This window comes from Doryrhamphus excisus, linkage group LG2 (genome assembly GCF_037039965.1).
Source record: "Doryrhamphus excisus strain RoL-2023G ecotype Guam linkage group LG2, RoL_Dexc_Guam_v1.1, whole genome shotgun sequence".
Classification (NCBI taxonomy): Eukaryota; Metazoa; Chordata; class Actinopteri; order Syngnathiformes; family Syngnathidae; genus Doryrhamphus; species Doryrhamphus excisus.
This window is the reverse complement of record NC_136358.1, coordinates 20,231,198-20,258,748: the sequence shown is the minus strand read 5'-3', so window position 1 is coordinate 20,258,748 and position 27,551 is coordinate 20,231,198. Positions and strand designations below refer to the sequence as shown.

The window sequence follows — 27,551 nt, the reverse complement described above, 5'->3', positions numbered from 1 at the left end:
TTCTGCAGTGTCATCATTGTGGTTTTGGCCCTTGGATGGGTGGCGAGTTCCTTTGCGGCCTCTCATCACAGGAAGTACGCACAAACCGCAGGAAGTTCCCAATCACTACTTTATAGTCCGCAAGATTGCATCCAAGCATCACAGGTGAGAGGCTGATGTTTCCCAGACGTTTCAACCTCTGGGACCTCATCATTACCCCCTATCCCCACCCCCCAACCCCCCCAACCCCCCTGTGGGGTACTCTCCAGCATGTCAGAAAAGGGGGTCTGCAAGTGACCCCCAGTGGGGACACATGGGGAACGGACGTCTTGCATCTCTCTGATGCCAAGGTCGGGAAAGGGATACGACTTGACCCTTGACCCGAGTGAAAGTCCGCCATTCGTCATGCGTTTCTGGATCCCGGTGTTCGTCTTCTTCCAGGCACATGTGTTGGGAATGCAGGTTGTGTGTTTGTGTGTGGGAGGGGGTCATTCTGGAAAATTCTTCCAAATCCCATTGCAATCCGCAGACAGCCACCCAGCCCTTTAAACAATGGTTGTCATGGTAACGAAGTGTCCCATTAGGCCGCCTCCTTGTGTTTAAAGAATTTGTGAAGAAGTCGTCTTTGAGCGCCGTTGCTGGTTTACATTATCCAAGATGGATGACAGCGGCGCCCCTCGCCTGGACGCCGTCGTGTACTTTCGTTCAAACTTGCATGACTGGTTGTTTCTTGTTTCGACTGGTGGCAACTCCTCCGATGACGCGCAGGTGACACCCGACCTTTAAGAAGACATGATCAGCTCGGGGAACTCACAGGAGATCCACCACTGGGATCAGGGAGGCAGGCTTGTTCTTGCTTGAGGAACACCTTACCTCCATAGGAGCTCCACTGAGCTGGAGCAACCATGATGGGATCTGGTAGGAGATCCTTTGGCTGGGTGGAGAAACAAAACGAGGAGACGGGATCTAAGGGGGTTGGTAGCGGTGGAATGTTCTTGTTGCTCTTCTCAGTCATCAGAGTAGATCTTATCAACGATTGGTTATGGCGGCCAAATCAGCCACGCTGCTTATGGACCGCTTAGCAGGAGGTTAAAGCAATGTTGTTCCAAGGATTGTAGTTTTTCCTCCATCAAACGGACAACCTGATGGAGCACAAAGACGGTGAGATAAGTCAATGAGAAGTTCATGAGCTGAAGGTGGCAGGTCCACGGATATGACCATGATGATGAGGATGGAGGAGCAGGAATGCGTTGAAATGATAAACAAGCCGCCTTTGTCTCCCTCCTTGACTTGTCGGTCAGGACAATAGCTTCTTTAGCAGCTAGCGTATGCTAGCCACTGGTTTAAGGACAATCTATTGTTGATTTTTGTTTAATTTAGGTTCAAGGACAATCTATTGTTGATTTTTGTTTTATTTAGGTTCAAGGACAATCTATTGTTGATTTTAGTTTTATTTAGGTTCAAGGACAATCTATTGTTGATTTTAGTTTTATTTAGGTTCAAGGACAATCCATTGTTGATTTTAGTTTCATTTAGGTTCAAGGACAATCTATTGTTGATTTTTGTTTTATTTAGGTTCAAGGACAATCTATTGTTGATTTTGGTTTCATTTAGGCTCAAGGACAATTTATTGTTGATTTTATTTTTTTTTTCGGTTCAAGGACAATCTATTGTTGATTTTAGTTTTATTTAGGTTCAAGGACAATCTATTGTTGATTTTGGTTTCATTTAGGCTCAAGGACAATTTATTGTTGATTTCAGTTTTATTTAGGTTCAAGGACAATCTATTATCATCAAAGCATCTTTTTAGTGTGACCATTTCTTCTCTGACCTTTCTAATGATTTCGTCTGTTCTCCCTCCAGAACAAAAAGCAGTGGTATCATCCGCAAATAATACCAGCTTTAAGTCTTTTGTGACTTTGGAGATATCATTGATGTACAAAGTGAACCGTTATGGTCCCAGTATTGACCCCTGGGGAACTCCGCACATTATATATGAACTTGTAGATGTGTATTCTCCTACCTTTACGTTTTACTGCCTGTCAGCTAAGTAGCTTTTGTCCATGAGTGCTGTGGTTCGACGCACTTGGATGCCACTGGTAAAGGTGACGTGTCGTCATGGCGACCTCCATCCATCCAGTGCAAAAGCTTCCCAACAACCACGCCCACTTTTTTAAAAGCCCCCTCCCCAGCCGCTTCTTTGAGCATATTACAGCTGAATAGACCCCACCATCACGGTCGTGTGTGACCTTTGCCCCCCCCACCCTCGAATCTGCCCGCATGTAATGTGTGCGGTCTTGTTAATAGAAGGCGGAGGAGGGAGGGGGAGACGGGGGAGGGCGTAACAGGACACCCTCCCCTCTCCGTCTCTTCCCGCTCTCCTCCCTCCCTCCTTCCTCCTAGTCTCTGTCAACTCCGGCTCAGAAGGTGGAACAGTTCTTGCTGGAGTCCCGGGAGTTGCATGAAGCAGGACGCTTTGGAGTCTTCACCTGGTTGGGGGGGGGGGACGTTCCGGAAAGGTGAGGTTGTTTGAGGATCAGGAGCATCCTGAGTTGTCTTTCTGCATGCAGGAACTTTATTAACTGGAATGTCTGAATACTTCCAAAGTGGACATGTGCTGCTGTCAGTGTGTGTGTGTGTGTGTGTGTGTCGGGGTGCGGTGTAGCAGTGCACGGGACGCATTGAGCAACGTGTTTACCATTTAAGACTCACCAAGCGCTCAACTATTTTTATTGCGGCACGCCACTCCGCTGATGTGTTAGTTTTTGGAATAGCGTCTCGGAAAATTCCTCATCAGGAGGCTCGGGAATTGCCAATGAAGGCAATTATCCCCACGCTTTGTGCACACGCTTAATGGCTTGTCACTGCGCATCCCGTCGTTGCTGGACGGCACGTCGGGAAAAGGTGGATGGTTTGGAGAGGGTGGGAGATGACTTCAGCAGCTGTCAGGATGACCGAGCAGATGTTTGGGAATGGGATCATCCCCTTTAGGATACTGGAAAACAGCGCTCATCAGCACGAGGATTTGGAACTCAACGTCTGCAAACTCCCTTGGAGGATTAGGAAACCGGGGTGTGACTTTGTTAGCGTAGTGGGGACCATATTTGGTCCCTGAAGGCCTCACTTTTGCTGCAGAATATCTCGAATAAGAAGGATTATGAAATAGAACCCGATAGTTTTGGGTGTTGTTCCAAGGTTGTAATTTCATTTGGTCCCTGAATGCCTCTTGAGATGCAGAAAATCACTGATCATAATAATGAGGCAACAATTATGCGTGTAATGGCGTTAGCATTTGGGAACCATATTTGGTTCCATCCTGCAGAGTCTTTTCTAACAGTCCCTGAACGCATCACTGTATGCAGAAAATGTCTGACCAACAATCATAATAAGTATAGAGATATCCAATCACGTCGAATCGGACGTTATCTCCCGATCAGGACTCGGCATTTTGGACTTGACGTTTTGGACTTGGACTGTTATTTATTGCTGGACTGCATGTCCAGCAATAAGAGTTCAAAATTGTCCTTAGCTTCTTGTTCAGGTCCACTTTGCTGTTTTGGAGATGACTTTGACCTAATGAGTGTCAAAGGTCAAACGGGACGCCCCGTGATTGCATCAACATGCCTCAATGACCCCCCCCTAGTGGTCACCCAAAGGGGGCCACACCCTCGGGACGAAGGGGTCCACTTTTGAGTTTTGGAGCGTGTGCTTGGGAACTTGTGAGGTGGGAGGTCACTGCCGTCGGAACGATTCCCTTTGTGTTCATCCCAAAAAGTCATCCAGGCGTGGAGTCTGGATGGAGTCTGCATGTAGTCCGGGTGTAGTCCGGGTGGAGTCTGGGTAGAATCCAAATGGAGTCCGGTTGTAGTCTGGGTGGAATCTGGATGTAGTCTGGGTGGAATCTGGATGTAGTCCAAGTGGAGTCTGGATGGAGTCCGGATGGAGTCCAGGTGGAGTCCAGGTGGAGTCCGGATGGAGTCCGGATGGAGTCCAGGTGGAGCCCGGATGGAGTCCGGATGGAGCCCGGATGGAGTCCGGATGGAGTCCGGATGGAGTCCGGATGGAGTCCGGATGGAGTCCGGATGGAGTCCGGATGGAGTCCGGATGGAGCCCGGATGGAGCCCGGATGGAGTCCGGATGGAGTCCAAGTGGAGTCCAGATATAGTCTGGATGGACTCCGGATGGAGTCCGGGTGGAGTCTGGATGTAGTCCGGGTGGAGTCCAGATATACTGCAGATGGAGTCCCAATGGAGTTCAAGTGAAGTCCAGATGGAGTCAAGATGGAGTCCGAAGTCTCGGCTGAAGTAGAAAAAGCCGGATTTCAGGTCTAGGGCCAAGCCCGTTTGACGGATGGCTGACGTGATTGACAAAGGGGCGTGTCTTGGTGTTTTTCCTGCACGCCGCACTAAAAGTTTCATCACCTTCATGCGTCTCGGCCATCAATGTTTCATTGCACATCCATAAGCCATGAGAGCTCAGATCCACCTGCTTGTAAAAACATCTTTTATTGCTTCTGGCTGTCTGCTGGCTACCTGCCGCCATCAATAATGGAGCAGCCTCTTGTCCCGTTACCAAGCAAGGGGGAATGTGGAGATTTACCTCATCCATATTTGAGGGAGGTTCGAGTCCAAACGGGCTGCATGTAAGATCGTGTTCAGTTTAATGGTAGGACCACCACACCACTAGGGGGCAGTTGACTTGAAACTGCTATATGAACTGTATTTGACTTTCCGATGGACAGCCCCCCATATAAGCTTGGTTTAAACCCGCCCCCTTGTCCACTTGTCCCCAGGAGGGTGGTGGGCTAAGCTGGAGGGGTGTGGCCCCCAGTGGTAAGGTGCTGAATAGATAGATAGATAGATAGTCACAACCATGTTATGTGATTGATTGATTGATTGATGGTTTGCTTTGTCTTCCCAGGCGGTGCTGAGTGGTCCTCGTGGGTCATGGGCCGGTCAGCCAGACCGGCCAGTCCACTCCAGGCGTGGACCATGCTGCTGATGCTTTTGCACGTCTATCTGCTCTCCCACGGAGCCTCCAGCCTTCCTCAGCCGCAGCCTCGAGTCTTCCTCTCCTTTGACGGTAAGGAGATCAAACACGCCTGTTTGTTTGTTAGCGTGTGCGCTAATGAGGAAGGCCTGTGTGATCAGCAATGCTAGCCTCGGGCTTCGTTCATTAGCAGGGTACACAGTGCTCGACGCAAACGTCCTTTGGGGGGGCTGCGTTCAGGCTCGTCTGATCCCAAACAAGTGAAAAAAGATACTCGGGACGTGAAGTCATCGACTCATTCTAATGTGCCAAATCTATCTGTAGCGGTCCAAATGTAGCTGTGGTGGGCCATCACAACAATGTGAAGGTGTTCCAAAGCAAAATGCTGGGTTGAAATGCGAGGTTATTTTTAAAGAGTAGAATCTTGTTTGTCGTCCTTCCTCGAGGTCCGACTCTGACCCAAACGGACACCTACCGAATCTAACCGAATCACTAACCGAATCCTTTTTTCCCATAAGAAACATGTCAGTCCTCTTCGTCCCTGCCGGAATGCCAGAAATTTTAATAGTTTTACACTTCCATTAGGATGCTCCCTTTCCATCATGTCAGCTGCATATGAAGCACATGTTATTATTATACTTATCAACATAGAACGTATAATAACTACCTTACTGGCGTAATGGCACCTCGCCACACCACAGCAGCTAGCTACTAGCCAGATAGCCACTAGCTTCAGCACACGCTAGCTCCCAATGTTTCATGGGCGCTAGCCAAAGGTAACGGTACTGGTCATGGTAACGGTCATGGTAACCGTCATGGTCATGGTAATGGCCATGCTCATGATTGTGGTCATGGTAACGGTAGTGGTAATGGTAATAGTAATGGTCATGGTAACAGTAATGGTCATGGCCATGGTAACAGTAATAGTAATGGTCATGCTAACGGTCATGGTAACAGTAATGGTCATGGTAATGGTCATGGTAACGGTAATGGTAATGGTCATGGTAACAGTCATGGTCATGGTAACGGTAATAGTAATAGCAGTGGTCATGCTAGCGGTCATGGTCATGGTCATGGTCATGGTCATGGTCATGGTAACGGTCATGGTAATGGTAACGATAATGGTCTTGGTTGTGGTAATGGTAATTGTAACGGTCATGGTAACTGTAATGGTAATGGTCATGATAACAGTAATGGTCATGGTAATGGTAATGGCTACGGTTATGGTTGTGGTCATGGTAACGATAATAACGGTAATGGTTGCGGTTATGGTAATTACGGTTTTGGTAATTCTTTCCAACCGTAACAATAAGAATGATAGATATTAGCATGATGGTGATCTACTCTATAATAAGAAATACACCCAAGAAGACTCTTCATCCTTGTCTTTAAACAACATCATCTGCTTGTATAGTTTCTTGAATGGGCTCCTCCTAGACCCTGCATCATCCTAGACCCTGCATCATCCTAGACCATGGTGGAGCACCAGTTCGAAGGCTCCACGCTTCCCATCTCCACGGTGCGTGTGTGCGTGTCCCGCAGTGTTGTTTACCCCCGACCTGCTCCTCGTTAAAGTTTCATCTCAGCGCTCTTGTTTTATTTAGTTTCCCTGACCGTGTGTGAAGACGTGAAGGTCACGTTTGGTGTGGGCTCCTGGCTTCATGCGTCCTGAAACCCATGGAGACGTCTTAATAGGGAACACACGTTAGTCTGACTAAACTAGCGGGCTGATTTATCGTGCGGTCTGCATTTCCAAAAGGGCGTCAGCGGCGTCTCGGATTGCCTGCTGCAGAGTTGGCGTGAATGTTTGCTCGGGGGGGGGGGGGGGGGGGGCAGGCCTGCTTCTGTTTAGTGTGTGTGTGTGTGGGGGGGGGGGTGTTAGATCTCTGCACGGTAGCGCTTCTTTAATTGCAGCAGCACGGATAAACATTGTGTACGATCGGATCGGAGTGTGCGGCCGTGGAGCTGTGAAGTGGGATGTAAAGCAAAGGTTGGCCTCCAGCGGCTCGCGGGGAGAAAGGCTGATTATTTGGGTTAGCTGCAGCGGGTCGGGGGGGGTTGGACTGTTTATTATGCGGTTTTAATTGTGGGCTGGCAGAACCGCAAAGGGAAGCCTCAAGTAAGCACAACAAGAGAGAGAGAGAGAGAGAGAGAGAGAGGAATGTCGACGGCAGCAACTTCCCGGCGGGTGGATGCGAGGCCGCTCTGAAAGCCCCGTGAACCTGCCTCAACCCCAGATAGGATGTCGACCGTGAGGCCAAAGAACCTGGACCTGTCATTTAACGGGTTCTGCCTTTAGTCAGGTCAACGGCCTCTGTGAGGACTCGCGGCGTCGGGCCGCCCAACCAGCAGGTGCTTCCCTCCTTCCTTCCTCTTCCGCGTTGGGACAGTCCAAGTCCAGCTGCTTTGGACCAGCTCCAGAACCTTTCATTTGAGGAGTGCCGGAATTGCTGGAAAGTGAAAATGTTGAAATGCGTTGGACGGAACCGGCCACCACGGGATTGGGGAACCAGCAGGCCGCACCCTGAGGCGGTGCATGATGTCAGCGAGCGACCTTTATCTAACATATGACATACATGTCATAGCATGTTTATGTCAAAATCAGGTCACCTGCGGACTGATTGATTACCCTGCATCACGGTGCCGCACGGTACAACCAGAACGGTGCCCCTTGCGTAGATCCCACGTTGGCTTTCATCAAGCGTCTCCTGGCGATGAGGTGCACGTCGCTGTGAGAGGTCATTCTTTGAGTGACATGAAGGGAGTCAGTCATGTGGACTGTTTCGGTGGGTGGAGGCGGGGCCGCTAGCATGCACACTAGAGCTGGAGCCTATCCCAGCTGTCTTCAGGCGAGAGGCGGGATACACCCTGGACTGGTGGCCAGCCAATCAGCTAATTAACCTAGCATGTTTTTGGAATGTGGGAGGAAACCGGAGTACCCGGAAAACCCACGCATGCACGGGGAGAACATGCAAACTCCACACAGAGATAGCCAAGGGTGGAATTGAACCCTGGTCTCCTAGCTGTGAGGTCTGCGCGCTAACCACTCGACCATCGTACAGCTGAGTAGATCATACTTTTATTTATTTGTATGATATTATGTATATTATATTATTCATAGGCTGCACGGTGGTCGAGTGGTTAGAGCGCAGACCTCACAGCTTGGACACCTGAGTTCAATTCCACCTTCGGCCATCTCTGTGTGGAGTTTGCATGTTCTCCCCGTGCATGCGTGGGTTTTGTCCTTTTTCATTTAGCCAACAGCCGCTTTCATTTAGCTAACCACCCTCCCGCTTCGGTAAAACCCCACCAGGTTTGAACGCCTGGTCAACCCGGGACCATCTGTATCATGCAGCCTGTGTTTACGTTCACGTTATGAGGGGACAGAAACATAGAGTCATTTCCCAGGTACCGGCTGTTTTCTTTCCTCCTGCACGGAATCCACTAATGAAATTCATCTCGGACAAAATGAAAGTCCAATCCCGGCACCCCCGTCCCACATGCGTGCTGCGACTCTAAATGGACCGGTATTACATTTACAGAGATGTCAGCCCTCGTGGGCGGCTGTGGGGGGGGCGGAAAAAGGCCAAAAGGTGAAAGGTCAGTAGCTGGTGGTCAAGCTGGACATCTCTGTCTTTCTCTCTGTCTCCTTGCTTCTTGCTTCCCTTACGTTGATGGGGATGCACCACGGGTCCGTGTCGGATCCGTGTCGGATCCCGCTTCTTTAGCCGCCAAGGCCATCTGAACGGGCTTGGACGTCTTAGGCCATTGGCGCCATTGAAGTGGAGTGTCCAGATTGTCTCTGAGCGGATGCTGCAGGATTCATCCTCCTCATGAACATTCCAACATATAAAAATAAGTACAACTCAAATCTGAGAAAAATAATAATAATCATCATCATCATATATAAGAATAAAATGCTTACTTAATGTGAAAGATGATGAAAGATGCCCAGTTACTGTTGTGCCCATGCAGCATTTGTTCTGATGCAAAGTCAGACACCCCCACCCCCCTGCCCCCCACCCACTTGAGTGGATTGAAACAGCAGAAAAAGAAGAAAAGGTCATGTCACCCCCCCCCCCCCACCCACAAAAGAAACTTTACAGCCACTCACGGCTTCAGAGAAATGAAGTTCCACTTGTTGGACTCGTTGGTTTCATTCCCCGTGGGGCTTGTAAACATATCCACTTGGAAAATCCACTCACCCGTGTTTCCTGTGGACCCCCCCGGACCCGCCAGCCTTCCTGACATGAACATCAGAGATTTACAGGGGAGGTGAGAGGCTCCTTTTTTGAAAGGCCACAGCAAGGGTGGTGGGCCCGGGACCCAGGGGTGGGCCCGCCTGGGCGCTAATTGGGGAATAGCTGGAATACAAACCAGCTTGCAGGAAGGCTCGTGTTTCAACTCCTAGCGGGAATCTCAGCCAGCACCCGAGCGGCTCATCCTGGCAGTGACAGCAGACGTGGGCGCTGGATAACATCACCACATGGACGTGGAGGGAGGGGGCGGAGCGAGGCGAGGTGGGGACACACTCCAGACCCCCTTGTGTCATATTTGGATATTCCAGCGGAGGCTCCCATGTGATTCCCATTTCTCCTTCTTGACAACAATCAGATTTGAACGTGGCAGAGGTGACGTTTGTCCTTCCCGGGAATGCTGTCCATGCTCGGGGAATGGAATGACTCCTGGGTGGTCCCCTCCACCCCAATAATGGTGTGATATGGATATGCCAATGCTCGTTACCGCCCGTCCCCCAGGGGGGACATCTTGGCGGCAACCATTTGTTATATCTTAAGTGCCTGTCAGTGCCGCTTCCACTTTGGAATCACGACGCACTCATCCGAGTCCTGAAGAGCGCTTGGCATTGTCCGGGACTTGGCAGAGGGTTCTGGAGCCAGTCCCGAAGGATGAAAGTCGGCATCTCACCCTCACGACTCCACGAGCTTGGCTGCTCCATGACAACCAGTTCTCGCTAGCTTGTCCAGTGGGAAGTGGAATGTTCATGGGAAAGGAGGCTGGGATTGTGGACATCATTCCACAGGAATCTAACATAATTCCCAGTAAAAAACCTTCTAAGATAGCACGCTGCGCCTTTTAGTGTCACCACACCACAAACCTGCTTGACCTCCTCATGAGGTTCTTGCGTACTTCCCTGTGAATTCCTAGCTTGAAAGTGACCTGCCATGTTTTTCCCACTTTTTCCCAAATGTATTGGTTTCCCAAAAATCCATGAATGCTGCTTTATTGTTAAATATACTTTTGGAATGTGTCACCGGACAATAAAAAACATCTGCTGATCGAAAATGTTGGACATCCCTGAGCTAGCGTGCTAGCATGTCGTAGCTAGTGATGTAAGTCAATCAGGGGACAATGATAAACATCAACCTCGGAATGTTTTCTTCTTGCCCCCTTCCAGCAACCTGCTGTTTAATATTGAATGACCGCTGTGGGGGTTTTATTTTGGGGGGGGGGGGTGTCCCAACAAGAAGTCTTGTGCTTCTTCTGCTTGACCGACCCTCACACGAGGTAACACGCCGGCGGGGGAGAGAGCGGCCCTTTCCGCTGGTCGTCGCACATCGGATCAGCTCGGATTTTATGATGACATTTAACCGAGGGGGCTACCATGCCGGGTCAAGGCTCCTCATGGGGGGGGGTCCCACCTGCCTGCATGCATAGTGGAAAAGGCGGCAACTGTCACTTGCTGACATCCTGGTCCTTCTTCCGTCTTGTGGAAGTTGGCCGAGACCGAAATCATACCCCCCCCCTCGCACACACACACACACCAAGCAACACATGCGTGACTAATCAGGCACATGTGGGACCAAGTCATCGCACGGCATGGCAACACAAACAGCCAAACGTTTGTTGTCGCTCCCTGGGAATGCCAAGCGTGAAAATGTGGGAGAAATTGGGCGAAGGCTCGCGGCTGCTCTTCTTTGCCTCGCTGTCCGCTTTTCCTGACTCATGCCGGTCGGTGGCGTTAGATGGGGAGAAGATACCCGATCCTCTGGTATGCAGGCTCCGCAGGCTTTGGGCCGGCGTCCCGGGGAATGAACTGGATCCACATGGACGCGAGCTGGCCTTCCACCCTCTTCGCTCCTCCCAACATAAAAGCCCCGCTTCTCCACACTTTTTTCCTCCTGCCGAGACAACAATAGGAAGTTCACCGCAGTTTTCCAGCTGCTATTTCCCCCTGGTACCACACCCCTCCCAACAATATCCGGATGGAATATTCTGGAGCGACAAAGAACAGTGCAATGTTGGGAGCACAATGCTAATGCTAATGTAGCGCTGTATGAAACAGAGTAATGTGAGTGACAAGATATTTATATAAGCAGTATAATGCTTCATCCCTCTCATTCCTCTTTTGGAAAAGCAAACAAACTTCCAGTATCAGTTCGAATCTGTGAACATCCAGCAGCAACACAACATTTCGGCATGAAAAATATATTCAACCGAGTCCACCCTCTGCCATCATTCATCCATCCATCCATCCATCCATCCATCCAGAGGAGTCAGTTGAGGTGGCTCGGGCATCTAGTCCGGATGCCTCCCGGATGCCTCCCTGGTGCGGTGTTCCTGGCATTCCCAGTCGGGAAAAGGCCCCAGTGCAGACCTAGGACACGCTGGAGGGATTATGTCTCACAGCTGGCCTGGGAACGCCTTGGTGTCCTCCCGGTGGAGCTGAAGGAGGTGGCCGGGGACCGGGAAGTGTGGGCTTCCCAACTGAGACTGCTGCCCCCGCGACCCGGACCCGGAAAATGGATGGATGGATGGATGGATCATAGCAAGGAATAAAGGTAGAACATGTCTAAGCAAAGTTGTCAGGGACTGTGGGACACCCTTAAAAAGTCCATCTTTCTGTGGTGTCTTATGTTATTTGCTGTCATGGATTGACTTCCCGGAGTCAATCCAAGTGTCGGAATTGTGGCTGCACACAAATGAGAGTCTGTGCCCGTGATGGCTGTGCGAGCTGCCAGAAAATTCCAAATCATGAATGCCATGCCAGCATTCCTTCTAGCCTGGTAGAATATCTGCGGGGGCCTGCTGTCTTTCCTTGCGGGATTTATGCTAGCGTTGTCGCTAAGCCGCCGCGGCTTGCGGTGCATATGGCGTGTTTGGCGGAGGCCCGTCGGGGATGAGCTGGCATCCAGCGCGTGTGTGGGCGTGTTTTCAGTGACGTGTTGGCGTTGTGGCGGAGCGAGTCCTCCTTCAGGGAAGCATAACATTAGCCATGTTTACATGGACCCAAACATTCCAATTCAGGCGATTGGAATATTCCTTTCCATGGATACCATTGCTTTCGGAAAGAGAAAAACATGGCTACTGCTATGAGATCCTATCGGCTCATCTGGTGGAACGTTGACTTTGACACTTTGGAAAGTGACTTTAGCTCCTCTCCAGGGCCTCGGTGCTCCGATTGAGCGAGTGATAAATATGCATGAGCCGAGCTTTGTGATGGTGCCACTGAAGGGTGCTCTATCCGTGGAGCCAATAGGCTGAAAATAGCCGGTCTGGGAATGTTTACCCAGCGTGTGAACAATGGCCGCCTTTAATGAGCTACTGTAACGTCGCTGACGTGACTGGAGATGGAAGCATAAATAAATAGCCGCTTTGTTTTGTGTGTCGTCTGTGGTGGCTCTGCTTTGTGAGGGAACAGTCCCTGGTTTGACCTGGACAAGGTCAAAGCCGCTCCCTTGGACTCAAAACCTTGGTGCTTTCCCTTGGGGACCGGGCTGTTCATCGGGGTCTGCATCCCAGTTCATCTTCTCTGGAGCTGCAGAAAGTGAAGACCGAGGTTTGCAGGATGATGGGAATGGGATTCTACCACCACTTGAGTGGATTCCTGCAGGGGTGGTACCCTCAAGGCTCTGTTGTACCTTTTAGGCTCCTGTCCAATGGAGAACTTTCAGAACTTGTATCTAAGCCTTCGGATGTGAAGATGAAGATTGGCTGTCTAAAGTAAACGAACTTCCAGTATCATTCCAGTATCCAGTACCCGGACCCGGAAAATGGATGGATGGATGGATCATAGCAAAGAATAAAGGTTGAACATGTCTAAGCAAAGTGATATCGTCTTCTAAGGCAACCTGAACGGCCCGGTTCCTGTCAATCAGGGCCCTGAGAGGTTTGCAACATTTCCTTAGCAGGATGATGGGAATGGGATTCTACCACCACTTGAGTGGATCCCTGCAGGGGTGGTACCCTCAAGGCTATGTTCTACTTTTTAGGCTCCCGTCCAAGAAGTCTCTAGACCGCCGAGTGTTGTGTCCATTGTGGTTCCGGGTTTCGGAATGCTGGAGCCGACCAAGTCTGCTTTGATGCTGAATTTTTCTTTATTGTTTGTGTCTCAGAGCTGCAGGCCGTGGCGTCCTTCCAGCACTACACGCTGTCCGACAAGGCCATGGACTACAGGATCCTGCATGTGGACGAGGACCAGGACAGGATGTACGTGGGCTGCAAGGACCACGTGCTGTCCATGGACATCAACAACATCTCACACGCCGCACTGAAGGTCGGTTCCCGTTCCATGAAACGCTTCTGCCGCGGTTGGTGCGCCTGCAACGGATGTTATGCAAATGGTGGCACATTTGCCGTGTTGTCAACAATCAGGGGTGACTCAAAGGTGCCGTTAAAGCGCTGGAGCGTTGTCGTCGTGTTTGCGGCGAGGGAGTCGTCTCTCAGCGTAAATTGACAGCGCGAGCCGCATAAACAGATGGGAAAGCATTTAGGTCCCCCCGCCCCCCACCACGTACACCCCCAACCCCTCGAGGGGAGGGCTGCGTGACATCCATTTTGTAAATTACAGGATGTATTCACAGAACTCCACCTCCTCCACTTTACAACACGAGTCACCCCCAACCCCCCCATTTAATTTCCAGGACATTTGCATATTCATGAGCATCTGTAACTGGTCCTCACCGGGACCACTTCCACCCTACTTAGCATCTTGTGTTGTTTCTGCACCACCAGGTGTTTTGGCCCGCGTCCACCAGCAAGATGGAGGAGTGCCAAATGGCGGGCAAAGACCCCACGGTAAGCCAGCCTCGTGGCGAGGGAACACGCCCACCCCCGCGGGCGCTCGCTTTATATTATGTTTGGATCCAGCAGAGTCAGGGGAAGTTTACATGGAAAGAGTCCATTCACGTCACAACTCCTTCATGTCGCTGGTCTAATGGGCCGGATCAACTACTCAAACGCCATGGCAACATGCTCCCTAGTGGCTGTGACAAGCACTGCAGATCCTAGTGTGATAACAGCCAAATGTTGTAAAAACATTGTAGTGCAGGTGCATCAAACTTGTGCCACGCAGGGCCCAGACACCGCAGGTTTCTTTCCAGCCGCTCACTTAACGGGTGACTTGAATGATTGACCCGCCTTTAGGGGGAGGAGCTTGTCGATGAAATCACCTGTTGGAGAAACTGATGGAAAGAAAACCTGCAGGGCTTGGCCCTCTACTGACACGTGTTCTAGTGTGTTCTAGTGTGCTCTAGTGTCTTATAGTGTCTGTTCTACTGTGTTCTACTGTGTTATACTGTGCTCTAGTGTGTTCTAGTGTCTGTCTACTGTGTTCTAGTGTGTTCTAGTGTCTAGTGTCAGTTCTACTGTGTTCTACTGTTCTACTGTGTTCTAGTGTCTGTGCTACTGTGTTCTAGTGTCTGTGCTACTGTGTTCTAGTGTCTGTTCTAGTGTCTGTTCTCGTCTGTTCTAGTGTGTTCTAGTGTGCTCTAGTGTCTTATAGTGTCTGTTCTACTGTGTTCTAGTGTGTGTTCTACTGTGTTCTACTGTGCTCTAGTGTCTGTTCTAGTGTGTTCTACTGTGCTCTAGTGTCTGTTCTAGTGTGTTATAGTGTCTGTCTACTGTGTTCTACTGTGTTCTAGTGTGTTTTAGTGTCGGTTCTACTGTGTTCTACTGTGTTCTACTGTCTTCTAGTGTGTTCTAGTGTGTTCTAGTGTCTAGTGTCGGTTCTACTGTGTTCTACTGTGTTCTAGTGTCTGTTCTACTGTGTTCTAGTGTCTTTGCTACTGTGTTCTAGTGTCTGTTCTAGTGTGTACTAGTGTCTAGTGTCTGTTCTAGAGTGTGTCTGTTCTAGTGTCTGTTCTCGTCTGTTCTAGTGTGCTCTAGTGTGCTCTAGTGTGCTATAGTGTTCTAGTGTCTGTTCTACTGTGTTCTACTGTGTTCTACTGTGTTCTACTGTGTTCTACTGTGTTCTACTGTGCTCTAGTGTCTGTTCTAGTGTGTTATAGTGTCTGTCTACTGTGTTCTACTGTGTTCTAGTGTCTGTTCTACTGTGTTCTAGTGTCTGTGCTACTGTGTTCTAGTGTCTGTTCTAGTGTGTACTAGTGTCTAGTGTCTGTTCTAGAGTGTGTCTGTTCTAGTGTCTGTTCTAGTCTGTCTAGTGTTCTAGTGTGTTCTAGTGTACTAGTGTCTGTGCTAGTGTGTTCTAGTGTGTGTGTGTGTGTGTGTGTGTGTGTGTGTGTGTGTGTGTGTGTTCTTGTGCGTGTTCTAGTGTGTGTGCTGCCCCCTGCTGGTGTGGAGTGTATAGTGCCCAGCATGCTAAGGATGAAGGGCATCATGGAATAAAATGGCGCCAATATCTGTGTTCATTTCAGCTGTTCCCAGATTTAATGATGCTTCACAATAGTGCCCCCCCCCCACCACCCCCGGGATTTCCCATCTGCTTGACCATGTCAAGTCCGTCCACATGTGGCCAGCAGCAGATGTCCGCAGGGTCACCCCCCCGGCCAGGCGTGGGCGGGGTTTGGCCTCTGCTTGGCCTCAACCGGCTGGGAAGAGCTGCCAGGAGTTTGGAGACGGATGGAGGAGCCATCACGTGTCCAGGAGGCCTCCCCCAAGGCTCTGAAGAGAAGTGCTTCTGACTGCAGACGTGCCGCCACAGATATTTGGCTGGCTGTGGAGATGCTAATCCCTTCTTCTACTCCCGTTAGTCTCACTTTTCCAACATCACTTTTTCCATTCCCCACCGTTGTTAAACCACACACACACTTCCTGGAAGAAGGCTGCTCTTCCCCGATAAAGTGAGGATCCCTGGATGGCGTTCAGGAAGATAAATGTAACACGAGTACTGCTGTCTCTACCGGAGGATCAAGAACACAATCCAAACCTCACCAGACCACTCGGTTCCTGCTAAACATCTCCACTTAGCCACAATGTTCGCTACGATCTCTGGAGGTTATCTTCCCTACTCGGCTCACTTGTTGCTAGGCAGAATTCCCTCTGACGTGGACATCTGGTGCTGCTTCCGATTCGTTGAAAACACGCAGAAAACACTCCATGACCTGACTCACAGGACATAGTGAGCATGTGGCGGGTGACTCGTGTCAACCTGGGTGACCTTGATTGACAGCTTGTTGCACGTCATCCGTGACTCGTGTGACTCGAGTACCCGATTGGATAGGATTCAGTCACGACTCATGGGAATGTCAGATATAATGGACGTGTGGATTGGAGATTAGAGTGAAGTCAAGGCACATGAAGACAGTGGAGATGATGCTATAGGTGATACCATCATGGGGTGATACCATCATGGGGTGATACCATCATGGGGTGATACCATCATGGGGTGATACCATCATGGGGTGATACCATCATGGGGGTGATACCATCATGGGGGTGATACCATCATGGGGGTGATACCATGAGGTGATACCATCATGGGGTGATACCATGAGGTGATACCATCATGGGGGTGATACCATGAGGTGATACCATCATTTGGTGAGTCCATGAGGTGATACCATCATGGGGTAATACCATGGGTGATGCCATGAGGTCATACTATCGTGGGGTGATACCATCATGGGGCGGTACCATGGGTGATACCATGTGGTGATACCACGGGTGATATCATGGGGTTTTTCATCCCAGTTCCCAGCATGTCTCGCCTGTCCTCGCCGTGAGCAACAGCAGCAGCTGCCTTTGTTTTCATTTAGTGAATTCCAAGTTCCTCTGGCGGCCTGGCTTCTTTCCTTCCTTTCCTCTCCTCTCCTCTCCTTCTTCCCCTGCGAGATGAAACGTAATTAGCTGCACAAACCAAACTAATGAGGACCAGCACCTCCGCACCAGCACGAGGTTGAAGTCCGTGGCAGCTTTCTGCCTCAGACGTCACGTCTCAGCATCTCAGCTGGCCTGGTTCCTTCCCATTGCTCAGGTCCTTGGAATGCTTCCTCAGAACTCCATAAACACCTTTGTCTCTTCCATGGAACTGACACGGATATATGATATATGGATATTTCAATGGCTAAAACAGTGCTGGTGATTATTTATTTATTTATTGTATGTAAAAAAGGCATCAGTATATCTTATTTATATATAGATGAGTATAAGCAGGGTGAGTTAGGGAAGTGTTTGGTTTGACGATCTATAGCCGTAGCTACAGCAGCCCCGTCTTGAATAAAAAGGCAAATATAACACGTCACCTGTCTTTTGTCTTTTTCCCCACCTAGCACGGCTGCGGCAACTTCGTGCGGGTAGTGCAGCCGTACAACCGAACGCACCTCTTCATGTGCGGCAGCGGCGCCTACAGCCCCGTGTGCGTCTACGTCAACAGGGGGCGCCGACCTGAGGTGGGTGTCGCTTTAAGCCGTGCGTCAATTTGATGGCACGACCGGCAGATGGCGGCGCCGCTGTTACCACGGCAACCGAGCCACCCCAGGTCCCCTCGGCACATGGAGGGATTCTGGGGGCTAAAAAAACAGGCGCATGGTTTTCGGAGTTTTCCTTACCTTCCCTGTTCCGGTTATCGTTTCTTCTGCAGCTTCGTTACAAAGACCATTGCCATGAAAGTCACCACTTCTCCTCTGTCCCGCACAGGAACAAATATTTCACATCGACTCCAGGTCCGAGTCCGGGAAAGGGAGGTGCTCCTTCAACCCGCAAGTCCACACCGTGTCCATCATGCTCAGTAGGTCTTCATCCTTCATCCTTCAACACGTTCCTATCGCTGTTATTATTGCTGCTGCCGTTATCTTAGACCTCAAAGTGTGGCCCGTCTTCCATCTTCTGGAATCTATTCACGTACGTTTGTCTTGGTTCCTTCAGACCAGGAGCTCTTCTCCGGCATGTACATCGACTTCATGGGCACGGACGCCGCCATCTTCAGGAGCCTGACCAAGAGGAACGCCGTGCGCACCGACCAGCACAATTCCAAGTGGCTTAGCGGTACGCCTGGCGGCTCGCTTCACCTAGTCCCGCCCACAGCGGACCCCTGGCCGGGTGCAATACGTCCCCCCCCCCCCCAAAATATGCTTATTTAACTAAATGCTGCACATGAATCAGGCATACAATGTTAGAATCAAGTCAAACACAAAGTGTAAAGGTGACTGTAGGGGTGTTATTTAATGTCTAGAGGGCTCTAATTATGTTAAAAGCATATTTAGAAGGTGGTAGATGGGTTTTCTGTCTTATTTCCTGTTGTTATGTCTACTAGTATATTGGGTAATAGGAGCATAAATGATACTATAGGGGTGTTATTTAATTTCTAGAGGCCTCTAATCATGTTAAAAACCATATTAAGAAGGTTGTAGATGGGTTTTATGTCTTATTTTCTATTATTATGTCTACTATATTGGGTAATAGGAGTGTAAATGTGACTATAGGGGTGTTATTTCATTTATAGAGGGCTCTAATCATGTTTAAAAAAACATATTTAGAAGGTGGTAGATGGGTTTTCTGTCTTTTATTATGTCAACTATATAGGGTAACAGGAGAGTAAATGTGACTATAGGGTTGTTATTTCATGCCTACGGGTCTCTAATCTTATTGTTTTTTAGGAGCGTAAAGGTGACTATAGGGGTGTTCTTTCATGCCTACAGGGCTTTAATCTTATTGTCTTTTAGAAGTGTAAAGTTGACTATAGGGGTGTTATTTCATGCCTAGAGGGCTCTAATCTTATTTTTTTAGGAGTGTAAAGTTGACTATAGGGGTATTATTTCATGCCTAGAGGGCTCTAATCTTATTTTTTTTAGGAGTGTTAAGCTGACTATAGGGGTGTTACTTCATGCCTAGAGGGCTCTAATCTTATTTTCTTTTAGAAGTGTAAAGGTGACTATAGGGGTGTTATTTTATGCCTAGAGGGCTCTAATCTGATGTTTCTAGGAGTGTAAAGGTGACTATAGGGGTGTTATTTCATGCCTAGAGGGCTCTAATCTTATTTTCTTTTAGGAGTGTAAAGGTCACTATAGGGGTGCTATTTCATGCCAAGAGGGCTCTCATCTTATTTTCTTTTAGGAGTGTAAAGGTGACTATAGGGGTGTTATTTCATGCCTAGAGGGCTCTAATCTTATTGTCTTTTAGGAGTCTAAAGGTCACTATAGGGGTGCTATTTCATGCCTAGAGGGCTTTAATCTTATTTTTTTTAGGAGTGTAAAGGTGACTATAGGGGTGTTATTTCATGCCTAGAGGGCTCTAATCTGTTTTTTTAGGAGTGTAAAGTTGACTATAGAGGTGTTATTTCATGCCTAGAGGGCTCTAATCTTATTTTTAGGGTGTTAGCATGTGACTATATCGCCTAATAGGCCAGCTCTGGTGTCCTTTCCATCAGAACCAATCTTCATCGACGCCCAGCTCATCCCAGACGGCACGGACCCCAACGACTCCAAGCTGTACTTCTTCTTCCGCGAGAGGCTGATGGACAACAGCGGGAACACCAAGAACATCCACACCATGGTGGCCCGGGTGTGTCCGGTAAGTGTGGCACGTTCATTGTGGCGGCGGCGGCGTTGGTGGTGAGACGTGTGTCTTTTGGCAGAGTGACGTGGGGGGACAGCGAAGTCTGGTCAACAAGTGGACCACCTTCCTCAAAGCCAGGATGGTGTGTTCCGTCCTGGAGGAGGACGGCACAGAGACGCACTTTGATGAACTGGGTGAGTCGGTCTTTCTGTTTGGAATTCCATTGTCCTCCTCAAAGATCCTTTTGCTTTCTCCCAAAACAAGCCTGCGGGACTTCCGCAGTCTAGCCTGGATTTGGACTCGGGGACTCCACGGCTGCCATAACACGTCCTTGTTGCTCCTTGGAAGCTCACGTTGCTTCATAAAAACCACACACGCGTTGCCTTGCAGCTCATTGTTTTTTGGACGCAATTCCCGTCTGAGGAAGATAAAGCTGAACTTGTCTGGTCTGTCCTGCAGAAAGCGTGTTTTTGCTGGAAAGCGAACATCCCAAAGGCCTGTTGCTGTTCGGAGTCTTCACATCCACAAGGTAGCACATTCCTGCATGCTTTATCCCAATAGCGGATCATAGCGGATCATATCTTATATGTCTTATTTTATCATACCCTGTTTGCTATATTGGATTGTAGCAGTATAAAGTGACTATAGGGGTGTTATTTCATGTCTAGAGGGCTCTAATCAAGTAAAATCTTTATTTGGAAGGCGGTAAAGAGGCTTTCTATACCTTATATGTCTTATTTTATCTTACTGTTTTTGCTATATTGGGTTGTAGCACTATAAAGGTGACTATAGGGGTGTTATTTAATGTCTAGAGGGCTCTAATAATGTAAAATCTTTATTTAGAAGGCGGTAAAGAGGTTTTCTATATCTTATATGTCTTATTTTATCATACCCTGTTTGCTATATTGGGTTGTAGCAGTATAAAGTGACTATAGGGGTGTTATTTCATGTCTAGAAGGCTCTAATCATGTAAAATCTTTATTTAGAAGGCGGTAAAGAGGTTTTCTATATCTTTTATGTCTTATTTTATCTTACTGTGTTTGCTATATTGAGTTGTAGCAGTATAAAGGTGACTATAGGGGTGTTATTTTATGTTTAGAGGGCTCTAATAATGTAAAATCTTTATTTAGAAGGCGGTAAAGAGGTTTTCTATATCTTTTATGTCTTATTTTATCTTACTGTGTTTGCTATATTGAGTTGTAGCAGTACAAAGGTGACTATAGGGGTGTTATTTTATGTCTAGAGGGCTCTAATAATGTAAAATCTTTATTTAGAAGGTGGTAAAGAGGTTTTCTATATCTTATATGTCTTTTTTTATCTTACTGTTTTTGCTATATGGGGTTGTAGCACTATAAAGGTGACTATAGGGGTGTTATTTTGTGTCTAGAGGGCTCTAATAATGTAAAATCTTTATTTAGAAGGCGGTAAAGAGGTTTTCTATGTCTTAAATGTCTTATTTTATATTACTGTGTTTGCTATATTGGGTTGTAGCAGTATAAAGGTGACTATAGGGGTGTTATTTCAAGTCTAGACCTCTCTAATCATGTTAAAAGTGTATTTAGAAGGCGGTAAAGAGGTTTTCTATATCTTATATGTCTTATTTTATCTTACTGTGTTTGCTATATTGGGTTGTAGCAGTATAAAGGTGACTATAGGGGTGTTATTTCATGTCTAGACAGCTCTAATCATGTTAAATCTTTATTTAGAAGGCAGTAAAGAGGTTTTCTATGTCTTATATGTCTTAGGGCGTAGTCATGTGGACGCAAGAAGCGAGGAGGACCTCCAGTCCATCCCGACTTGATTGCTTCTGTCTGAGCGGATCGGGTGTCAGCCTGCTTCAGCGTGGCCAATTCTCTGGGCGGGTCACTCGATCCGTCTGTTTTCATCTGTAATTTAGCCGGTCTGGTGGACCCCAGGTGGTGCTGTCACGGTGCGCCCCCCCCCCTCATGTAGCGGTGACATCACCAAAGCGTGTCTGACAAGCTAACGCAGCCAACGCGAACACCCCCAGAGCTCCTTGTTCTGCTTGATTCCTCGTAATCCGTTCTGCACAACGCGCTTCTGCTCCTGGTGGGCTTTGAAGCGGGGAATTTGACGCACGTGCCCCCCCCCCCCGCGCCCTCACCCCCACCTCCACACGGGAGCCTCCCGTGACCCCCGAGCAACGTGGCAGTCATCACTCTTTCCTTTCCCCTCAGCTCCGTCTTCAAAGGCTCGGCGGTGTGCGTGTACAACATGGCCGACGTCCTCACCGTCTTCAACGGGCCTTTCGCTCACAGAGACGGACCCAACTTCCAGTGGGTGGCCTTCCAGGGACGCATCCCCTACCCGAGACCTGGAACTGTAAGTTGACACTCCTGAGTCCTTCCTGGGACTCTGCACATCCGATTTCCTGGAACAATGATGTTATATATGATGTTTTACACTTTGGGGGGGTTGCCTACAGCCACAGCTTTAGGACTGGAAAAGGCCTAGCCACATTACACTGACATTAAGCCGCTGATTATCACTAAGTTGTTTCTTTTAGCTCAGCGAAAGGCAGGGAGATAATTGGAAGCTAATGATTGATAATGAAGACCAATGATTTGGAGTGCATGAGAAAGTGGGAAGGAAAAGGTAGCTGGAGCTGCTGGATGCTGACCTCTCATCTCATCATACTGTCAAACCCCAGTTTTTAATTCGAATTTGTTCCACCTGAAAACCCAAAGTAGAAAAACAAGAATATTTTCCCATGAGAAATCATCTCTTGTATATCACCCCTATATTCACCTATTAGCACATAAAGTAGACATAATAAAAGTAAATAAGACATGGAAAACCTGTTTACCACCTTCTAAATACATCTTTGAACATGATTAGAGCCCTCCTTACATGAAATAGCATCCCTATAGTCACTTCTAGAGACATAAGAGAAACTAAGACATAAATAAGACATAACTTTATGTGTTCCTAAGAATCGTCGTGTTTTGTTGCGGCTTCTTTCCCTGCCCAGTGTCCCGGCGGCGCCTTCACACCAGACATCCGCACCACCAAAGAGTTCCCAGATGACGTGGTCAACTTTGTTCGCAACCACCCTGTCATGTTCAATGCCATCTACCCAGTCGGGAGGAGACCTCTGGTGGTCCGCACGGGGGCCAACTACAAGTACACGTCCGTGGCGGTGGACCAGGTGGCGGCGGCGGATGGAAACTACCAAGTCCTGTTCTTGGGCACGGGTAGGAAGACCTGAGGAGCTCCCCCGTGGGTCCTGGTGTCATTTATTTCAGCCAGCAGGCTTCACTGAGAAGAACCTTCTCTTCCTCCAGACAAAGGCACCGTCCAGAAGGTGATCGCTCTGCCCACCAACCGCTCCCTGCATGAGGATCTCATCCTGGAGGAACTGCAGGTCTTTCAGGTAGTCTTCCTTCCTTCCTTCCTGTCTTCCTTCCTTCCTTCATCATAGGCCGACATCTAAGACGTGTAGGAGGCAGCAGATAGCAGCTGGGAGGAGATGGATGTCTGAGATGGGAACCTTTGCTGCTTTAGCCCAACAAATTGGTCACCAACGTGGCTGCGCTTCCAACATGGCTGCGCTTCTAATGTTGCTCCGCTGCCAACGTGGCTGCTATGCTTCCGACGTGGCTGTGCTTTTGACATGGCTGCGCTTCCGATTTGGCTGTGCTTCCAACGTGGCTGCGCTTCCGACGTGGCTGCGTTTTTGATGTGGCTGCGTTTCCAACGTGGCTGCACTTCCAATGTGGCTGCGCTTCTGACATGGCTGCGCTTCCGACGTGGCTGCGCATCCGACGTGGCAGTGCTTCCGACGTGGCAGTGCTTCCGACTTGGCTGCGCTTACAAAGAGGCTGCGCTTTCAAAGAGGCTGCGCTTCTAAGGTGGCTGCACTTCCAAAGAGGCTGCACTTCCAATGTGGCTGCACTTTCAAAGAGGCTGCACTTCTGACGTGGCTGCACTTCCGACGTGGCTGCGCTTCCAACTTTGCTGCGCTTCCAAAGAGGCTGCACTTCCAATGTGGCTGCACTTCTGACGTGGCTGCCCTTCCGACGTGGCTGCGCTCCCGACGTGGCTGCGCTTCCATCGTGGCTGCGCTTCCAAAGAGGCGCTATTGAGACCTCCTCAACGTGCAACATTTCATGTGGAAGATGAGTCATGAGCTCCACTTGAAATTTCTCGCACAGTTCAATGCACACCACCCAAGAAAAGGTCTTTGCATTTTCCCGATGGTGATAAAAGTTTGAGGGCATGTTTGCAGCATTTGGAGGCCACCCCACAGGGGGCGCCACTAGCATGCCAGCTGTGCCTAATCAACTGTCCAGCATGTGTCCACCTGCTGTAATGTCGTTGTGGTCCAGGTGTTTATGGTCCAAATGTTTGTCCCCTTTTCCAGAGCCAAGCTGCAGTTACGAACCTGAGAATCTCCTCCAAAAAAGTAAGTCTTCCTCTTTTATTGACTTTTATTGTCTTCTCGTGTTTCTGGCCTCCATCTGTCCCTCGCGAGCCCAGCAGGCTCGGGAAGCCAGAAGCCTTAATGGCGGCACCGCTGCGTCCACTTAGGAAGACAAACATGGCGTCCGACTGACCTCTCCACGTTTGCTTTGGCAGCAACAGCTCTACGTCAGCTCCGAGTCGGGGGTCTCTCAGGTCTCGCTGCACCGATGTCACGCCTACGGCTCCGCCTGCGCCGACTGCTGCCTGGCCAGGGACCCTTACTGCGCCTGGGACGGACTCAGCTGCTCCCGCTTCTACCCCACCGGGAAGAGGTACCACCTAGGATGCTGTACTGCAGTACAAGAACCACCGAGGATGCTGTACTGCAGTACAAGAACCACCTAGGGTGCTGTACTGCAGTACACAAACCACTTAGGATGCTGTACTGCAGTACAAGAACCACCTAGGGTGCTGTACTGCAGTACACAAACCACTTAGGATGCTGTACTTCAGTACAAGAACCACCGAGGATGCTGTACTGCAGTACAAGAACCACCGAGGATGCTGTACTGCAGTACAAGAACCACCTAGGGTGCTGTACTGCAGTACACAAACCACTTAGGATGCTGTACTGCAGTACACAAACCACTTAGGATGCTGTACTGCAGTACACAAACCACTTAGGATGCTGTACTGCAGTACAAGAACCACCGAGGATGCTGTACTGCAGTACAAGAACCACCAAAGATGCTGTACTGCAGTACAAGAACCACCAAGGATGCTGTACTGCAGTACAAGAACCACCTAGGATGCTGTACTGCAGTACAAGAACCACCTAGGATGCTGTACTGCAGTACAAGAACCACCTAGGATGCTGTACTGCAGTACAAGAAAGAATAAGACAGAAACGGGATGCAGTACTGCAATACAAGAACCACTTAGGATGCTGTACTGCAGTACAAGAACCACTTAGGATGCTGTACTGCAGTACAAGAACCACCTAGGATGCTGTACTGCAGTACAAGAACAACCTAGGATGCTGTACTGCAGTACAAGAACAACCTAGGATGCTGTACTGCAGTACAAGAAAGAATAAGACAGAAACAGGATGTAGTATTGCAGTACAAGAAGTAGTAAGGCAGAAACAGTGTGCTGTACTGCAGTAAAAGAATAAATAAGACATAAGTAGGATGCAGTACTGCATTAAAATAATAAATAAGAAATACGTTGGACGCAGTACTGCAGTAAAAGAATAAATAAGACATAAGTAGGATACAGTACTGCAGTAAAGGCATCAATAAGACATAAGCAGGACACAGTACTGCAGTAAAAGAATAAATAAGACATAAGCAGGACACAGTACTGCAGTAAAGGCATCAATAAGACATAAGCAGGACGCAGTACTGCAGTACAAGAATAAATAGACATAAGCAGGACACAGTACTGCAGTAAAGGCATCAATAAGACATAAGCAGGACGCAGTACTGCAGTACAAGAATAAATAGACATAAGCAGGACACAGTACTGCAGTACAAGAATACATAAGACATAAGCAGGACGCAGTACTGCAGTAAAATAATAAATACTGCAGTACTGCAGTTTGTGTTGTTAAAGAGACATTTAAGAGGAGGTCTGGTAGATGGAACACAAACGAGGGTCCGAGTGTGACCTCCCGTCTTGGGTCTGGTTTGAGGCCTTCCAGTTGCAGGAAGTGGTTTTGCTAGCAGGTCTGCTTCCCTTGCAGGAGGAGCAGGAGGCAGGACGTCATGCACGGGAATCCTCTGACTCAATGCCGGGGCTTCAATCTGAAAGGTACGCGCCCGTCCCGTGGGGCTCGTGTTGTCAATATCGTTTTCCAGGAATTAGCCACAGCCAAAGTGCGTGTTTGTGCTCTGACGACAGCCTACAGGAACGCGGCGGAGATGACGCAATACGCCGTCAGAAACAACACCACCTTCCTGGAGTGCCTCCCCAAGCCCCCCCAGGCCTCCATCCGCTGGCTCATCCATCGGGACAACGACAGGCGGAAAGAGGTCAGTCGTACGGCTTGCTGCGGGACTTATTATTATTATTATATTATTTTATTATTATATTATTTTATTATAAGTGGTAGAAAATGAATGAATTAATGAATATATTATTATATTATTATTTTATTATATTATATTATTGTATTATATTATTATATTATAAGCGGTAGAAAATGAATGAATGAATGATTATTATATTATTATATTATTATATTATTATTTTCGCTATTTCTATTGATGTAATGCTACAACCTCACCACTAGATAGCGCATTTAGGCTTAAAAAGTGGACCAAAACTACCATATGTAAAAATAGTGATACAAACTTGTCATATTTAACCACAAGAAGCCAACATATGCTGAATAAAAAAACATCAACGTAAATTGACATTTGGGCGACTTCCAAAAAAGCCCAGGAGATGCCCGTCGGGATGCATTGCGGTGGTCTCCAATCGCGCAGCACTTTTATGATGCAGCGCTCCTGCGTGGCTGCATGTTTGAACCTCAGGTGAAGCTGAACGAACGCGTCCTCTCCACCGACCACGGCCTCCTGGTGCGCTCGGCCCAGCCCTCCGACCAGGGCTTGTACTACTGCCTGACCACAGAGAACGGCTTCAAGCGCACCGTGGCCAAGATCCGCCTGCGGGTGCTGAGCGAGGCCGCGGTGAGCGTGCTGGCGGACAGGAAGCGGGCGCCGTGGGACCGGTCCGCCTTGTTGCACCCCAAGGTGCTGCTGGAGGCCTTCAGCCCGGCGGAGAGCCTGGCCGTGCGGCAGTACTGCAAGGAGAGGAAGGAGCTCCAGCAGAGGCAGCCGCCCCCGGGGCCTCTCAGGGGGGACTTAGCCAAACTCAAGCCCCTGCTGGATCGCAGGAAGGGCCGCAACCGTCGCAATCACCTCCCGGAGGAGTGAGGCAGCAAACTGTGGACCCCCAGAGGAGGATGATGCTCCTCTATCAAAGTCGCTTTGGACACGCCCGAGTGGGAGTGGGCGGGACAGTAGGTTGTACCTGGGGGGTGGGGTGCATCTTCTGGGACAAAATGACAGACGAAGGGAAACAATGGCCACCTTCTCAAGCCTCCTGTATTTATTATTCGTTATTCATCCTGCCTGATGAAAGTGTAATGTTCCAAGTCCTCCACTAGGTAGTGCAAGTGAGTACGTGTGAGCTTGTGTACAGGTATTTAAAGTTTTTGTGTAAATAACTTCACCAAAATACTACGACTGCATCTGCGACTCGCAGAGACTCGCCCGAGTACACACCCGTTTCCGACAGCGCACGTTAATAAAAGTGTACGACCAGCAGCCACTTAAGCGGCCATATTTATTAACGTTTTACTTTCACTTTACGTTTTGCCCAAATGTGTATTTCTCAGGTACTAGCCCCACCTGTTAGCCCCCACCCATTGAGGATGTGTTGATGAGTCCTAATGAAAGAAC

At 48.9% G+C, this 27,551-nt stretch overlaps 1 protein-coding gene across 3 annotated transcripts; it reads left to right on the top strand.

Annotated features, from left to right (window-relative positions):
* Positions 1–2,365: 2,365 nt before the first annotated feature.
* sema3c (sema domain, immunoglobulin domain (Ig), short basic domain, secreted, (semaphorin) 3C) lies at positions 2,366–27,413 on the top strand. Of its 3 annotated transcripts, XM_058077425.2 has the most exons (18): positions 2,366–2,498; positions 4,900–5,061; positions 13,323–13,483; positions 13,942–14,004; positions 17,436–17,555; positions 17,803–17,893; positions 18,031–18,150; positions 19,532–19,674; positions 19,739–19,853; positions 20,119–20,188; positions 21,858–22,002; positions 22,652–22,874; positions 22,965–23,053; positions 24,044–24,085; positions 24,259–24,416; positions 25,829–25,896; positions 25,987–26,117; positions 26,622–27,413. In XM_058077425.2, exons 1-18 carry the CDS (start codon positions 2,441–2,443, stop codon positions 27,021–27,023), a joined length of 2,361 nt encoding a protein of 786 aa, XP_057933408.2. In that variant the 5' UTR covers positions 2,366–2,440; the 3' UTR covers positions 27,024–27,413. The 3 variants fall into 3 exon arrangements, with proteins under 3 accessions (XP_057933408.2, XP_078643931.1, XP_078643935.1); XM_078787805.1 differs by lacking the exons at positions 2,366–2,498; positions 4,900–5,061 and adding an exon at positions 12,724–13,015; XM_078787809.1 differs by lacking the exons at positions 2,366–2,498; positions 4,900–5,061 and adding an exon at positions 13,023–13,096.
* Positions 27,414–27,551: the final 138 nt, after the last annotated feature.

Excerpts from the sequence above, each read along its gene's own strand:
- sema3c (XM_058077425.2), top strand. The coding sequence starts at position 2,441 with ATGAAGCAGGACGCTTTGGAGTCTTCACCTGGTTGGGGGGGGGGGACG. Across the intron at positions 5,062-13,322 it reads AGTCTTCCTCTCCTTTGACG|AGCTGCAGGCCGTGGCGTCC; the intron begins GTAAGGAGATCA and ends TTTGTGTCTCAG. Across the intron at positions 20,189-21,857 it reads GGAGTCTTCACATCCACAAG|CTCCGTCTTCAAAGGCTCGG; the intron begins GTAGCACATTCC and ends CTTTCCCCTCAG.